This window comes from Monodelphis domestica, chromosome 2, assembly GCF_027887165.1.
Source record: "Monodelphis domestica isolate mMonDom1 chromosome 2, mMonDom1.pri, whole genome shotgun sequence".
Classification (NCBI taxonomy): domain Eukaryota; kingdom Metazoa; phylum Chordata; class Mammalia; order Didelphimorphia; family Didelphidae; genus Monodelphis; species Monodelphis domestica.
In genome coordinates, this window is record NC_077228.1 from 244,952,186 (window position 1) to 244,970,256 (window position 18,071).

The window sequence follows — 18,071 nt, forward strand, 5'->3', positions numbered from 1 at the left end:
GGGGATTGGGGGGGGTATAGTCACACTAGGAGGCAGGAGCTCAGCTACTCAACTATACAGAGACCCCAAAGGAATTAGCTCCTTACCTTCCACATAGGGAACACAGGGAATTGGCAGTGGGAGGCAGCAGTGACGGAGCATTGAGGAAGACGAGGGAGGGATGGGCACAGACTGTGGCAGGAAGTGGCTTATGCGTTTTGGGCAGGAGCTCTACAAGCAAAAATGGACTGGGAAACTCCACTACCCAGCTCCCATTGTGGGCGGAGCCCCACCACCAGGAAAACTCTGAAGACAGTTCCCCTGAGGGAGGACAAAAAGAGCCACAGCAGGTGAGAAAGGCAGAATTTTCAAAATAATCTACTCCCCATCTTTACTCAAAGGCTATCTTAAAAAAAAAATTAAGGATTCTCTCTCTTAGTAACTCGCCAACAATGTTAGATTTAAATTAATATCCAATAACTCCAAATATTATATTTTATTAGATTTATCACTTCAAGTAGAAGAAATAAAAGAACAAAGGTATGAGAGACTAAGAAAAGCAATGTCACCCAACCTTCACAAACCACATTCCCAGGAAAAGAGTGAGAAAGGGGCAGGGTTACATCAAAATATATCCTCCCTACGAGAAGATGTAGATAAACACATAAATGGGATGCTGAGATTTAGAGTCCTGGGGAGCAAATTTCTAATTATACAATAATTAAAACAAAATGAAGACAGAAAGAACCAATCACTAGATAATTCTTTTTTTTTTTTTAAACCCTTACCTTCTGTCTTGGAGTCAATACTGTGTATTGGCTTGCCCAGGGTCACACAGCTAGGAAGTGTCTGAGGCCAGATTTGAACCTAGGACCTCCCTTCTCTAGGTCTGGTTCTCAGTCCACTGAGCTACCCAGCTGCCCCCCACTAGATAATTCTTAAGGGAAAAAATAACTGAAAACAAAGTTATTAGCCTCTTGCTTTAATGGCTGTTGCTTTCCAATGCTATCAACTCCCATTTCTAGTGGTTGTGACAGACCAAAAAGTTCCATGTACTTCAGTGTCCCTTTATGTTTTTTTGGAGTTGACCCCTTGGCAGTATTGTGGTAGTACCCACTGCTATTGGTACTGGGAAGGAGCCAGAAATGTATGGCTGGTTATAAGTACGTAAGACTTAAGATTGATTTTAACTTGTTTTTATTAGAACTGTAATTTCATGAAAAACTCCTTTTGCTGGTAAAGATCAGATCCTTCTATGCTCCTTAAAGTTTTAGGGGTTCCTTTGACACTGAGACAATGATTCATTCAGGATTGCTGCCAATATGTGTCAGCAGTGAAATTGGATAACATGCCTTCTAGACTCTGAGGTCAATTCTCTACTATACCACTCTGGCTCTCATTTAATACTCTCAAAGAGGAAATGGGCTGCAAAATGAAAATGTGAGAGAGAAATAAGGAAACCATTTGAAAATTTTCCCATATACTTTTAGTAATGTTCTGACAAACCCTCTTTCAATTTAGTAGACTATCATGGCCAGCACCATCTTTCTTTTCCCTTTGTATCCCTCCCTTCCCTTATTTATTACCTGAAGGAGCTGGAATCAGTTGGAGCCCAGAAGAATAGAATGGAAAAATGTTGAATAAATCTAGCTATCAAATCTTCTTGTTTTGTGTCCCAAATGATCATTCTTATCTCTCATCCAAACCAATGGTTTGATAGTTCTCCTAGGAAAGTATTGATAAGCAACATGTTTGCATCAAGACCCTTATAGAGAAAAAACAGTACAGTAACTGATAAAGACTAATAAAGTGACTGAGACAAATCAACTAATATTCAAAGGAAAGAGAAATCTCAATGAACAATAATATTACAACAAGAAAATTTGAGTCAAAATCTAAGGTAAAATATTAGAAAAGATTTCATGTCTTTCTGATGTGATACTAGACCAATCTAAGAAACCCCAGAAAGGTTCCAAAAGCAATGTAAAATTAACTATTAAAGAAATAACAGTATAAATTTAGAACTCTTAAGGAAGAAGTCATTAAGTTTAACAAAAGAGTAGAGAATTTAAATTAAAGACTCTCCATACCGTGAATTCTTTAAAAAAGAAAGAATTAGACTACAGACATGGAGAGGCAGAAGGAAAATCAAAATAAAAAAATATATATTAGCAGAATCATAACAATCCTAGAAGAGAGGAGGAAAGAGATAATCTAAGGATTATGGGTTTTGAAGAAAAAAAATTATTGAAAAACTATACTTGAGATTGATTAGTGGTTTCTAAATCAATAGACTCCTCTCAACTCACTTTATGAAATTATAAAATGTAAGGAGGAAGTGATAGAGAAAAAAAGGCATTAAATATTGCCTTCCTTGAAATTCTGGCCTAGTCTTCTATTATTACCTTATGAAGAGTGTACTGCTTTCATATTTTAGGTAATTTAGTACCTTGTAAAGGTTATGAAACCTAGAGTAATTAATATTATGAGTAGCTTATAAAAAGTGCAAAACTATTAACAAACCACTTACATATTTCAATGAAACAGTAAAGTTATTTTTTTTCTTATAGAATATAGAACAATGTTCCTCCTACTTGTTGAAATTATAGTATGGATAGCATGGCAAAAGAATTAGCCAAATTTCTATTAGTTTTATGACCTCTATGTGTATTTCTACTATCACCAGTGATTTTGTATGTCCCATCTACTTCCTTAAGGGGGAGATATATTATAACAACAATAATTACTGTGTGGGATAAAAATAAATTACAAGTGACACTCAAAAATAAGCACCAGTGCCTAACTCCTTCAAATAAACAAAATCAAAGTCAGAAGATAGGAGTTAATGGAGGCAGTTGTTTATTCCACATTCATGAAAGAGAGCACTCCAATGATGAGTTAAGAAGTGCCAACTTTTACTAGGCAACAAGCAGTCAATATATACACACGGTTACTCCACTCTCCCCTGTCAATTCTCCCATTCCCAACACATACCAGTCTTTGACCTATAAATCAAAACATTCCATGTACCTCCTAAGTTTGTGATACTAGGGGGAAAAGCCTACTTCCTGCCTTCTCTAGCAATTTGTGTTCTCAGTATCCAGATTCCAGAAGTACCCATGCAAAGTGTTTTGAATGGCCCCAGAACAGTTGTTTCCCAGTATGGTGACTAGCTGATTATATTATCTAAGAGAATCTTAGTTTATAGATGAAACAAAGAATTTGTCTCAAAGAAAAATCTACCCATGCCTCAGGGAGATACAACTCTAGCTTCAACCCTAAAATTTAACCTTTTTTAGCTTTAATATGAAAATAGTTGTTTTTCATAGGCAAAGAAAGGGGTCAGGGTATAAATTATTATTAACTTTCCTCAACAGGAATTATCCAGCTCAGATACTTTGATATCTAGGCTCATAAGAAGTGACAAATAGGGAAGTATATGAAGAGAAAAAGACTGAAATTATCAAAGATCTCAAGAGAAAAAAATTAAAAGACTTTAAGAATAAGCAGATAAGCCAATAAGGAAAATATTAACAGCAGAAGGAAATATGCTTTTCATAGCTAATAAATTAATTCAGGTGAAATATTGCAAAAAAAAAAAAAAGGAAAATTGTTTGACATATGTTATTACGGAAGATATGGCTGCTTTAAAGGAGAATAATGGAATTACATCACACAGTGTAGTAGAGACATTGGGAGAGAGAACTTGCAAGAACCAAGGCTGGAGACCTAGCTCTAGATCAAGAGAAGATTGCAACAGAATGTTCCCATGAATGGCCATTGGGGGTTTCTGGCCACACTGAGGGGAAGAGGCAGAAAAAAAAAAGGCTTTGGACTTTGTCTCTGGCTCTGAGCAGTGGAAGCTGATCAAGGGAGAAACTTTGGGACTTTGGTTTCTCTTTGAGAGTTGAATTGGCTAGGAGGAGGATATGAATCTCTCTCTCTCTCTGGAGCTTGGAAGCTGGCTGAAAAGACCCTGGTGGGGCTGACTTGGTTTTTGAGGTTCTCTGGCTTTGGACAGTTGAAGTGGACAAGAAAGAGAAACTTGGCTTTTCAGTTGGTGGTCTATTTGAGAGTTGAGCTGGCCAGGAGAAACTGAGAGACTTTGAACTTTGTTTCTCTCTGGGGTTGAAGCTGAGAAAGGAGACAAGCCAGGCTGATTTTGTGAAGAAGAAACAAGATTTTGAACTGCTGTTGTTCTCCATTTCCCTAACTGTCTTAGAGTCACAGTTTGTGACTAGACTACTTTATCAAACCCTCCTTTAGTTTAGGGAAATCCTCATCCCTTTTACCTCAGTTTCCCATACTGTTATCACAATAAACCCCTTACCTGAGAAAGAAAACTAGAGTATTTTATAGTCCACTAGGGATGGGGGAGGGAGGAAGCCAAAGGCTTCCAGAAGAGGGTAGTTAAGGGAGAGGGTGAGGGAAGAAGGAGGTTAGGAAATAGATTGATCTATCAGCCATCTGTAGGGATCAATAGGCAAAACCACAGAGTAAAACCCTGAGTATCCTCCGGTACCTATCTAGAGCAGTATCCGCTGTGTACCAGTATCCCTGTGTGGCAGCATCCCTCAGCATTTCTCATTCCTATCTCCATTACAAATAAGCAGGTTTAGGTTCCTGTAGCAGCTCTCTCTAGTCATAAGCCAGAGAATGGCAGTCATTGCAGAAGAAATAGGTTTCATCTCAGTTTACCTCTCTATTTCTAGAAGTAATAGGTTCCCCTCAGTTTACCTCTCTATTTCAAGAGAAATAGTTCCTTTCAGTTTGCTTTTCTATTTCAAAAGTTTCTGAGTGATTTTAAAAGAATTATAAGCAAAGAATTTGTAGAGTAAACAGCAGGAATGACTGGCATAAGTAAAAAAAACTTGATTATGTGAAGATATTTCATCAAAGAAACAATTGAGAACAACCAAATGGGAATGAAAATGCATAGAAGTGAAAGACAATCTAAAAAAGAAGCAACAAACAATAATCCTGAAAGAAAACATGCTGTCTTCTCAAGCAAAATATATTGATATTGAAGATGGGATGCATAGAGACAACCCAACTTCTTCCAGAAGAACATGACAAGTCAAAACATTGGAACATCAGATATGTAAGAAATAGTACAAGAAAACTTCCCAGAATCAGAACACAGAAAATGAAACAGTGATTGAAAGAATCTATAGATTTCCTCCCAAAAAATCCCACAAGAAACAAAAACCTTAGACTTCTAATTCCAAGGCACCCAGTAGTTACTTTAAAAAAAAAAAAACCTTGCCTTCTGTTTTAGAAAGTAAAAGAATGGCTAGGTAATTGGAGTTAAGTAACTTGCTTAAGGTCACATAGCTAGGAAATGGCTGAAGCCAGAATTAAACCCCACATCTTCTGTCTCCAAGCCTAGCTCTGTATCCATGGAGTGGCCTCAGTGGTTAAATTCTAACAATTCATTTCACAAATTAAAAAATCCCATAAGCAACAAGGTGAAAGACCTTCAAGTACAAAGGAAAGGAAATTTGAATAACATAAAACTATTTAGGACCCGCCAGAAAACTCAGGAGGGAATTGAATAATATATTCTAAAGTGCAATGGAGCTCATGATACAGGTGAGGTTGACTTACTCAGAAAATCTGATAATAAATGAAACCCTAAATGAAAAAATATGAATGTTCAATACTAATGAGGTATTCAAAATACTCTTAGGAAGAAAATTAGACCTGAAAAGTTTACTTACTTTTCAAATACCCCAGGAAACAGAAATGTTGGAGGGGTAAACAAATGCAACAACTAAGGACAGCAAGAGTAACACAATGACATTAGAGAAACTAGTAAGAGGCTTCTTTTAATGTTCACAAGGAGGTAGAGATGAAAGAGAATGTCAGGTGGAGAGATGGGCCTTTGACACATTGGTCAGAACCTCACTACACTCTACCTACAAGTCAGTGTTTAATTTTTTTCATTTATTTGGCTGGGAAGAGAGGAGACAATTGTAAAATGGGGGGGTATATGAAAATGGGGAGAGGAGGAGTATAGAGGATTGTTTTTGGTGTATGCTGTTCAATTTGAGGTCTATCAATGAAAATAAGGTAACTTCTGAGAGCTGAAAATTCAAAAAGAGTAGGGAGAGAGAGTACTAGCAGTTGAGGGAATCAGGATAGGCTTCACAGAGAAATTAGTGGTTATGGACAATTGCTGATTCTATGTGACAGAGATGAGGAAGAAGTGAATTTCAGATATGATGAATAACCAGTGCAAAGGCAGAGACATGCATGAGGAAGAGAAAGGTCAGTTGAGTGGACCCTTTTGACAACAGGTACTATGTGACTAGAGCAAGGATCACAATTGTATGAGGATAGGCAGAAGTGGAGGGATGTTTGTCACCTGACTGAGGCTAGAATGATATTTTGTGTCCCAAAGACACAGGGGTTGGCTGGGTGTGGTTTAGGGAATGAGTAGATATCCTAGATTACAACCCAATTATTATGAGAACATAACTGGGAGATGTATATCTGTGTCCCTCTCAAAATCTAGGGGAGCATACAAGGAAAATATTTCTCTCAGCAATCTTTCCTTATCATGAGTCTCTGATGTCCAGAGTCACTGTTTCCTCAGCATTACAAGAATGCAAGGAAGAAAAGGAATTTTCCTGTTCTCTGTTTAACCTGAAAAGCTTCTGGAATTTGGGGTGTTCAAAGGAAAACCCAGGGTCCCATGCCAATCGTTACTTAAAAAGCCAAATAGAGGAATTTATATTTTATCCAGGGGAAATAAGCAGCTTCTAAACTTTATTATGGACTGACATGATTAGATGTGTGATTAAAGAAGTCACCTTGACACTTGTGTGGAAGATGTATTGGAGTGAGACAGAAAGATCAATTTGGAATCCTTTGTATATGTGGTGAGGAAGGCCTGAATTAAGGTTGTGGTTCTGTGAATAGAAAGAGGGTTGAATGTTTTAAGAACTATAATTCATTTTACTTAGCACTAATCATTTGTAAATTTACATTTGAATCTAGAGGCATTATTATTAGTTTTATTACTGGGTTTTCCCTCTGTAATCTTATTAATCAATATAACTGCTATCTTTTCCCTATAATTTACTTTTTATGTTATATATTTCATATGTAGGCAATTTCTCTTCACTAAATTTTTTTGTTTTGTAGAATTTAGACATCTTTACCACCTCTTGCTAGTTGCATTCCTTGACTAGGCAGGATATTGTCATTTATTTGGAGCCTCATTATAGAAATCCAAATCCTATTTTTCAGAAAGAATCTTCTTAAGCAGCTACTAACTTCTGAAATTCACTGTTCCCTTCTGAATTACATTTCTTCAATATGTAGATAGAAAATGTTAGTAGATGTTAAAACAAACCAATAAAGTCTGATTTGGAAATTTTCTGTGAATTTCCCTCTTCTAGGCTCTCATGATACTCCATTAGCACACATAATCAGGAATTACTGATGCTAAATTTGTCTTGAAATCTTTCTAAAACTTATCATTTCCCCAACCAACTGGTTTCCTAATTTTCCCCAAAGCCAATACAAGTCCAGTCATTTCTATTAATTTTTAAAATTATTATTATACTATTCACTATACCCACAGAATCTTCTGAAGACAACCTTGGATTTTCTCAAGCTAGAGAAACTTGAATTCAGTGGAATTAGAGGGAATGCTTTGAGTCAACAAGTCCAGGGCATGTATGAAGAATTCCAGAATGTGTACAAAGCCTTTTCAGAATGCTTCTATGACTGTCTGGACCCTAAACACACAGTAAGTAAGGAATTCATAATTTCATCTCCCAAGCGGATTGGCAAATAGCTAAGCTATTTGCTTTTAGTATTCCCATGGAGCTTGCATTCTACTGTAGAAAGAAAAGGTAAACCAGTTTCACTGTCAGAAGGAAGGATGAATAAAAACCAAAGAAAGTCCAATATAGTATCAGCAAGTTTGAAGGAAAATGAACCTTAACTCTCAAACTAAAAAGAGAAATCTGAAGTTTCTCCAGAGATCATGAAACAATAGCAAAAAAAAAAATCAGATTGATTCAAATGGGAAATAAAACTTCAAAAAAAATTAGAGATGAAAATAGGTCAGAAATCACAGCTTTTATTGTAGAACAGAGGAAAAAAAGACAGAATATAGAACTTCAAAGTAGATGTGCTCTCCAAAGAAGTAGAGAATCTAAAAGATAAAATGCTAGATTTTTAAAACAAAAAATACAGATTTGAAAGATAATTTGAGAGACAAGAAAAAATATTAATTCTATAGGACGACAAAGTGACTGAACCTGGTGATAATGTGCAGCAGTAACTTAATTTTTGCAATTTTTGTTACACATTGGAATTTGCAATACATTTTACAAATATAATTTCATTTACTACTTATAATAATACTAGGAGGTATACTCTATTATTTACTCCATTTTTATAGATGAAGGAATAAACAATTAAATAAAGATAAGTTCCCCAAATGAACCAAGTTTAAACAAAGACATTCTTGCAAACTTCACTGCAGGAAATTGGGAAGAAAAAAAAAACACTTTCCAGGACTATTAAAGGCATTAAAATACTGAAGAGAGTCATAGAGAACTATCAGAATGGGGAAATCCTCAAGCCCTTTTGTGTGTCTCTGAAGAAAGGGACTGTCTTTACTTCCATATCTCCAGTGTTTAGCACAGTACTCAGTACATAGGAACCACTTTAACAAATACTAATTGCTTTGTTGTTGCTTTTTGTTTAGTATTTAAACACAATAAAAATAGTTACTAATATGGAGAATACAAGTAAAAAATACAAAACCAAATGGGAGACATAATAATGGCAATGCTTAATAGATAAGTCAAAGCACAGATCATGGAAACAATGAATAAGTATATGAAAGATAATAAAACTAGACAGTATGTCAAAATTTCTAATAAAGCATTACATATATTAACAAATTAGAAAAAAATAATGAAGTCATTATAAAATAGACTAAAAAATTACTTTTAAATAGGCACAAAATCTTTAAAATTTGAGAAGCAATTCTCAATGAAAATGAAAAATGGAAATTAAAAAATATAAGAAAAGTTAAATTATTAAACTAAAAGATGATAATTTAGAAATACTATTACAATATGACTACTCTTTGAAAAATCTTTTTTTAAAGGAAAGGCAAATAAAATTGCCAAAATTTAAAAAATGTAAAAAGAATTATCAAAACACACTATATAATTTTAAGCTAGCAAAATTAAATAATTTAAATGAAATTGAGGATTAATTATAATACATATAATAAGTTAAAAGGACAAAATATATAAATCTTGAAGAACCCAAGTAGAAAAATTGAAATTGAATAAACTTTATAGGAACTACTTGTGGAAAAAAATTTGGTTAGATGAATTGACACAGGAATTCTAACAAGTATTATAAAAGTAATTAATACCTTTGTGACATAAATTACTCTCAAAATTAGAGAGAGGGTTTTCCAACAAAGCTGCTCAATACTTCAAGAGGACAACTGTCAGGGAGACTTCCTTTGACCCTTGTTCCTGCTACTTTCAAGCCCTTCCCAATTTTATATTAATTAAGGGGGGGGGTTTAATTTAATAGTTATAGGAAGTAGATTTGTAGGTAGGGAAATTTTAGAGTGTGTAAACAACTAGGTTTTTTGGGTTTTAGATAGATCATCCCAAATCCCTTCCCTTCCCTTAACCTAAAGTGTTCATAGTTTATACCTATTATTTAATATATATATTTCAGTTTCCACTTATTCCAACAGTGCTTAGTGCTAAGGATACTGAAAAAAGGCAAAAAAAATCCTCCATTCTTTCAAGAAGCTCACAGTCTAATGGAGGAGACAACATATAAAAAAGTATATATAACCAAAAATATATTCGTGATAAATTGAAGAAAATCTCAGGAGCAAAGTATTAAGGTTAATGTGAACTGGAAAAAAGAAGGAAAAAGTAAAAACAAAATCCCATTCAGATTACAAAATTAAAAAAGGATATCTAGTACTCAATTTGTCAAGATACATTTAATATTTATATGACTACAATTATACTTTTAAAAGAAATAAAGAATGACATATTATCAAATGAATATTTGCTGCTTGTGGTTAGGCTATAGGAATAAAAATGATAATACCACATTAAGCAAATTACAGATGTAGTGCTATGTCAAAATTCCAAGAGGTATCTTTATAGAACTATACATAATAATTGAAAAAAATCATTTGAAGGAACAAAAGGTCTGAAATCTCAAAGGAAAAATGAAAATAAGTAGAATTTTAAAAAGGGAATACCACTTCCAAAATTCAAAATATATGACAAAGCATCAAGGCTCATTAAGAGTATTTTATACTGATTTTAAAAAAACAGAAAAGTTCATCTGTAAATAGACTAGAAAAGTATGAATTTTAAAAAACAATGCAGTATTCAAGAAAAAAGAATATTACCTACTTCTGGAAGAAATGTTTATTAGAAATTTCTGGGAAAACTGGAAAGTCATTTGGCAGAAATCAAGTTTAGATAAACACTTTATCCAACATAGATGAATAAATTTTAAATAGTTTTGCAAACTCATTTCTTTTTTTAAAAAAATATTTTATTTGGTCATTTCAAAACATTGTTCATTGGAGACAAAGATCATTTTCTACCCCACCCACCCACCCATAGCAGATGCGCAATTCCACTGGGTTTCACTTGTGTTCTTGATTCGAACCCATTTCAATGTTGTTGGTATTTGCATTAAGTGTTCATTTAGAGTCTCTCCTCAGACATGTCCTGCTTTTCCTTGGTGTTTTTACTCCCACGGTTTGTCCTCTGCTTGTGGATAGTGTTTTTTCTCCTAGATCCCTGCAGATTGTTCAGGGACATTGCACTGACACTAATGGAGAATTCCATTACGTTTGATTATACCACAGTGTATCAGTCTCTGTGTACAATGTTTTCCTAGTTCTGCTCCTTTCGCTCTGCCTCACTTCCTGGAGGTTGTTCCAGTCCCCATGGAATTCCTCCACTTTATTATTCCTTTTAGCACAATAGTATTCCATCACCAACATATACCACAATTTGTTCAGCCATTCCCCAATTGAAGGGTATCCCCTCATTTTCCAATTTTTGGCCACCACAAAGAGGGCTGCTATGAAAATTCTTGTACAAGTCTTTTTCCTTATTATCTCTTTGGGATATAAACCCAGCAGTGCTATGGCTGGATCAAAGGGCAGAAAGTTTTTTAACGCCCTTTGGACATAGTTCCAAATTGCCCTCCAGAATGGCTGGATCAATTCACAACCCCACCAGCAATAAATTAATGTCCCTACTTTGCCACATCCCCTCCAGCATTCACTACTTTCCTTTGCTGTCATGTTAGCCAATCTGCTAGGTGTGAGGTGATACCTCAGAGTTGTTTTGATTTGCATCTCTCTGATTATAAGAGATTTAGAAGACTTTTTCATGTGCTTATTAATAGTTTTGATTTCTTTATCTGAAAACTGCCTATTCATGTCCCTTGCCCACCTATCAATTGGAGAATGGCTTGATTTTTTGTACAATTGATTTAGCTCTTTGTAAATTTGAGTACTTAAAACTTTATCAGAGGTTTTTATGAAGATTGTTTCCCAATTTGTTGCTGCCCTTCTGGTGTTAGTTACATTGGTTTTGTTTGTACTAAAGCTTTTTAATTTGATGTAGTCAAAATTATTTATTTTACATTTTGTGCCTCTTTCTAAGTCTTGCTTGGTTTTAAAGTGTTTCCATTCCCAAGGGTCTAACATGTATACTATTCTGTGTTTGCCTAATTTACTTATAGTTTCCTTCCTTATCTTCAAGTCATTCACCCATTTTGAATTTATCTTGGTTATAGGGTGTGAGGTGTTGATCCAAACCTAATCTCTCCCTCACTGTCTTCCAATTTTCACAGCAGTTTTTATCGAATAGTGGATTTTCGTCCAAAGAGCTGGGATCTTTGGGTTTATCATATACTGTCTTGTTGAGGTCATTTGGATGCTCTTCCCTCTCAGAGTTGATTTCACTGAGAATAAGGTTTAAGTAAAAACTCTCTTCCTCTCCTTCTTATAGGAGTTTTCTTCCCTTCCCCTTCCCAGGTGTAATTTTGTGTGAGAAAGATTGGTCTATTTAGTTTTTCCCCCTATTTAAACATTGCATGTTCCCCACATATTAATATATATATATATATATATATATATATTGATATAAATGTAGTCCTTATAGAAGAGAGTTTGAATAAAAGAAAAAGATAACATTTTCCTCCTTTTCCCTTTCCTTCATATATACCTTTTCAGGTATTCCATGCTCTTTGTTTTTTGATATAGAACTTTCCACAGAGCTTTGGTCTTTTCTTTGGAAAAACTTGGAAATCTTCTATTTTGTTGAATGCCCATACTTTCCCCTTCAAGTATATAGTCAGTTTTGATGGATAGCTGATTCTTGGTTGGAGACCCACCTCTCCTGCCTTTCTGAAAATCATGTTCCATGCCTTAAGGTCATTCAGAGTGGAAATTACAAGGTCTTGTGTGACCCTGATTGGCATTCCTTTATATCTAAATTGTTTTTTTCTGGCTTCTTCTAAGATTTTTTTCTTTTACTTGAAAGCTTTGGAATTTGGCAATTACATTCCTGGGAGTTGTCTTTTGGGGATTTAGTGTAGAGGGTGTTCTGTGAACTCTTTCAATGCCTGTATTTCCCCCTTGTTCTAGAATCTCTGGGCAGTTTTCTTTTATTATACCTTGTATCATGATGCCGAGATTACTATTTATTTCTGGCTTTTCTGGTAAGCCAATTATTCTCAGGTTGTCTCTCCTTCCTCGATTTTCCAGGTCTATCACCTTGTCAGTGAGATATTTTATGTTGTCTTCTAATTTCTTGGTCTTTTGGCTTTGCTCTATTAATTCTTGCTCTTTTGCAAGATCATTATCTTCCAGTTGCCTGTTTCTGACCTTTAAAGCCTGTTTTTTCTTTTTAGTTTGGTCAAACTGTTTTTGTAGTTGCGTTTTTTCATGCTTCAGATTGTTGAGTTCCTATTGCATTATTTCCCACTTTTCCTGCCAAAAGACTTCCATCTTTTCGATAATTTCCAATTTAAATTCTTCAAGAGTTTGTGGAGAGTTTCCATTTCCTTTGGAAGGTTTCAGAGCATTTGCTTTTGTTTCCTCTTCTATCTCCTCCGTATTTTGTATTTTTTCCTCCAGAAAATGTGTTCAAAGTCACCCCCTTCTTCTTGCTTTTCTTGGTGTTTGGAGGCTTTTGTACTTCTGTACTGTTTGCCATCTCTATCTGAGTCAGGAGGACTGGCTCTTAGTGTATCTGTCTGATGGTCCAAGGCTTTAGCCCCAGGAAAATTGTCCATTCTCCACAGCTGCTCTGTCTTCCCGAGGAAGCCCAGGGTCTGCCAGTGTTTCAGGTGTTAATGCTTTCAGTTCCCTCCAGTTGCTTCTCCACTGCCTTACTTCCACGCTCTGAGCCTGGCTCAGCACTGTCTGCAAGGTATCTCAGTGCCTTTGCTGGCCCTGAGGTTTCTGTTCTTTCAGAAGACCCTGCACTCTAAGGGAGGAGGTCTCCTGGCCTCCCTGAGCTCTGAGGGCTCCTGAGGGGATTAAGTTCAGCTGGGTTGGGTTGAATGAGCCCCAAAGCAAAAAAAAAAAAAAAAAACCTCCTCTTCACTCTGTGTTGTATGCCCTGATACTGGCCCAGGTTACTTTCAAGGTAGGCCCTTCGCCCTTTGGAGCAACCCCTTTGCCGGCCCTGAGGTTTCTGTCCTTTCAGAAGCTCTGAGGGCTCCTGATGGTATTAGGTTCAGCTGGGTTATACTGAATGTGCCCTGAAGCAGGGACCTCCTGTGAGACTCAGATGAATGGAACCAGCCAGGGGTTTACAGGCTCCCCCCGTGTCTCTCTGTTTCCCTGCCATCTGTGTTGGGCACTCCTGAGACTGGCTCAGGTTGCTTTCAAGGTGCGCCCTTCAAAATAGCTGGCCTTGAGCCCCTTTTGTCGGCCCTGAGGTTCCCACTGCTGCCTCAGGCTCAGCGCTCTGGGTTGGGGGAGGGGATGGGTCCTGGGACCTTCCTTCTGCCTTCCCCTTAGATCTGAGTGATCTAGGATTCTGGATTTTCGGGGATGTACCTTTTGATCCGAGTCCAGAAGGAGGGTTCCCTGGGTCTGTCCTGTTGTTTAATTTGAATTTTGGTGCCCTAGGAACATTCAGTTTGTGATTGGTAAGGAAGGGTTTTCATAGGTCTGAACTTTTGCGCGTCTAAGGTGCCATCTTGACCGGAAGTCCCTGCAAACTCATTTCTAACTATAAAGGGTCACATTAAACAAAGAAAAGGAAAAGAATATTTCTCAATTATGATAAGCAGGGAAGAATTTTTAACCAAAAGAAGAGATCACAAAAGCTAAAAGATAAATCCAAAAGCACAAAATTGAAATGCTTATACACAAAATAAATCAAATGTATTTAGGATAAGTTTTAAAACTCAATTAAGAAAAAAGCTTTGTATCCTTTATTTAAATTTTTAAGGGAATTAAACAAAAATATATAAGACCAGGAATCATCCCATAATGAACAGGTGGTAAAAGGATATGAACTAATAGTTCCTAAGTTAAGAATTATGAGTTTGTAGATAATAAGTGTAATGCTAGAAAGTACCTCCAAAGTCAATTAGTCTAATGATATCAAACCCAAATAAAAATAGATATCTATGTCACATTGACCTAGAAAATTAAAAATTAACATTATCTGGATTGTATGGTATTTTTATTTATTTTATTCAGCATTCTCTACTTATATTATTATGTGATTATTATATAATATTAATATTAATTAGTTAATGTGTATAGTTCTTGACTAGAGGCTACAAATTTGAGCCTTTCTTAAGTTTCTCCACATGTTAATGTTTTCTCACTCTTCATTCCTTCCCCTGCCTATTAAACTATTTTAAAATGTAAAGATTAAAATTAATATTCAATGCTCCAAGTATTAATTTAATACTATTTATTAAAATCAGCTTAGAGCAAAGAGGAATTTAAAAAAAACAACAGAGAAAGGAAAAAAATAGAGACCGCTCCTTTCCTTCATGCTGGTACAAGCCAGAGAGACCATGTGGGCAGAAATGGAAACTCAAAACCTTCATCTATGTAAGGAGACATACAAACAGGAAAAGAAAAAGGAGATTGTGGGAAATATAGTTTCTAGGGTTCAAGATTTTAAATCAATACAGTGTAAAGATTAAAATTTGGGGAAACTGAGGCATGTACAAATTAGTTTCTCTCTGCAAGGAGTATTATATTTTTAGAGGTTTATTTAAGATTAAGAACTTAAGAATATACAAGTAAGAAAAGCACATGTTTAGGCCAGAGAAGGCCTAGACAACCTCACCTACATCATGAAAAGACCCGTTTGCTTTCAAGTGGAAACAGGAAAATCAAGGCAGAGACCCTTTAAATAATAATTTTCTCTCAGCCCAGGTCAGAATTCAGTGATATTACAAAGCATTCTGGGGAAGTGGAGCAAGGACTTCTGGGGATTGAAGTCCTGGATTCGAGTCTCAATTTTTACAACAGTATTAACTTATCCTAGTACATGTTCTTTTCTCCCAGTAGAACTAGGAGAAGTAAGCACTTTCATAGTAAGGAATTCATTATTTTGGTCTTTGTAAGGCCAATACCTTCCAAGGTTAATAATAAGGTAACTTAATGAATGCTTACTGAATTAAATAATTGAATCTGGCTGCAATGGTGGAAATGAACTGGAGAGAAGAGAAAGAATGTAGTATAAGAAGAAAGACCGATTAGTAAGCTATCACATTAGTTTAAGTGAGAGGTAATGCAGGCTTCACCTGGGGCAGTAGCAATAGAATAGAGAAAATGGGAAGGAGAGAGAGAGAGAGAGAGATGTATGGATAAGTGATAAGGATTAGAGAAAAATGCATGGATTGTCTTTGAGAAGAAAGGAAGAGAATTAGATAGTAACCCTGGGAGAAAATTCTGGAAGGAGAGGAGATCCTTGGGAATTTACTGGGTTTAACAGTCACTCCTGATCTAGCTTTCCTCTGAGCTCATAAGGAGGATCTTTGCTCTACCATCCCCTGGGAACAGACTAATCTTGTGGAAAGATTAGGAAATTCCTGAATTAGAGGACTGCCTTGGAGAAGACCTGCCTTTTCCAACCTATCAGAAACAATTTGGTTAAAGTAAACCCAAGGGTTTCATCACCTGGGACTTTGGGTTTACCTAGGAAACCAACCCAAGCTTTGGGTAAGGATTCCATACATCTGTGAATCTTGCATTCTCAGCATTTTAAAGACAATCTGTAGTATATAGGTAGTCAGATAGTTTTTTAGGGTCTTGATAAGATCAGGGATTGAATAAGAAGGGCTTGAGAAGACCAGAAGAACAACACCATAAGGGGAAGCATAGATTGGCAGGAGAAGTTAGAGTTGTGTAGATTTAGGACCTTCTCTACCATTTCCCTAACCTCAATAAACTTGTTTTTTTCCCTTAATTGCAAAGATTGTGCTTCACTGGCCCTGGGAGGTTCCTAATTGCTTTTTTTTTTCATTTCTTGATCCTTCCCATTAAAACTATCTCCTTTTAGAGGTACTTTTCTCTTTCAGAGAGAGAGAAAACTCATTTTCAACTAAAAAATATCCTTCCTAATACAAGTTTATTTAAGATACAGTTAATGGAGGTTTTTGCCTATTCACATGTAAATGCGAATTAATTTAATCACATTGGTTTCCTCCTGAGGTCTAACTTAAGTAATTCTCAGTGAAAGATTGGCAATTTTGATTGGTGAGAGAGAATCAAAAGTTAATTTTTGGAAAATGAGAAAGTATATGTAGAGTAGAACTTGGATGTCATAGTGTGTAGAGATATGGGGGTGGAAGAGTCAGGGGTTGGGAAGGATACTGATACCTTTGTGAAAGAAATATCAGAAGAGGGCACAGAAATGGAGATGGGAGTACACCAAAGATAAATTTCACCTACCTTCAAGTTTTGTCCAATGTTAAAGGAATGATTTAGCTTTATAAGAAAAGAAAGACCAAATCATGCTACATAATACAGTACTTTGGAGAAAATTAAAGTCTGAGAATGTAGTTAGGGAAGCCTTAAGTTCAAGTCTTGATTCAGATGTTTCTCATTAGGCCTTCATTCCATGGTAAGTCACATAACATCTCCACCTCAGCTTCTTCATTTGTAGTAGGGATATTAATAAGGCCTACTTAAGCTTTGTTGGGGGAATCAAATGAGATAATGTATGTAAATGACTGCAAACTTTAAAATGCTTTACTCTAGGAATTCGAAAATTATGTTGCTGAATTCAACCACAAAGTAGAAGATTTGGACCGAAGATTAGGGATGGTCTTCCTCCAAGCTTTTAATGATGTATCTGGCTTAGAGCATGCTTTTAAGGTGTGTATATGTTGTTAAGAAACATTCATATTGTGTAAGGTTAATGTCATGTCCCAATGCTGTCCTGAGCAACCCTGTTAGTGAGGCTTTCTGTGATTATTGTGTTCTTACAATGTTAGGATCACCTGAAGCTCTTGGGGAAGGCAGAATTGGGACTCCTTTGGGCTGAAAGTATAGTATATTTCTGTCTATTTTGGACCTATCAAAATATTCTAAAAATATTAGTGTGCCTAAAAAAGTTTTCTCTGAAACTCTCTTAGGTAGGTCCAATGCCCACATTGAGGAAGAGTGTTTGCCATCAAGTTAAAACCAAATGAAGCTGTTGTCACTATCCAATCATATGATAATGAAAGAGACAAGGTGGTGCAATGAAAGGATTGTTGCATTTGCAATGCACTTACCATTTTTGTTACCTTGGACAAATCACTTACTAATGCAACCTTAGTTTCTTCATTTAGAAAATAAGGCATTTGCTCTACATGTCTAATATTGCTGAACAATAGGTGGACATGAATAGTTCTAGTGCACCATGGTTAAAGGGGAAAAGGAATCTCCCAACTCATTCTTCTGTATCTGCAGGACCTTGGGAGACCTTTTATGACCACTCCAACATGTAGACTTAAATGAAAATAGCTTATAGAGACTGGTTTTAGTTAGCATTTACTTGTCACAGTTTTGTCCCAGATGATGC

The 18,071-nt window shown here is 35.9% G+C and overlaps 1 protein-coding gene across 7 annotated transcripts in view; it reads left to right on the forward strand.

The window, feature by feature from the left end:
- Positions 1-18,071, forward strand: part of DNAH9 (dynein axonemal heavy chain 9) — a 755,194-nt gene that overhangs the window by 49,511 nt on the left and 687,612 nt on the right. For all 7 annotated transcript variants that reach the window (XM_056817453.1, XM_056817454.1, XM_016430769.2 and 4 more), the window contains 2 exons: positions 7,571-7,738; positions 17,264-17,380. In XM_056817453.1, the coding sequence (XP_056673431.1) occupies positions 7,571-7,738; positions 17,264-17,380 (285 nt within the window). The remainder of the gene's footprint in view (positions 1-7,570; positions 7,739-17,263; positions 17,381-18,071) is intronic.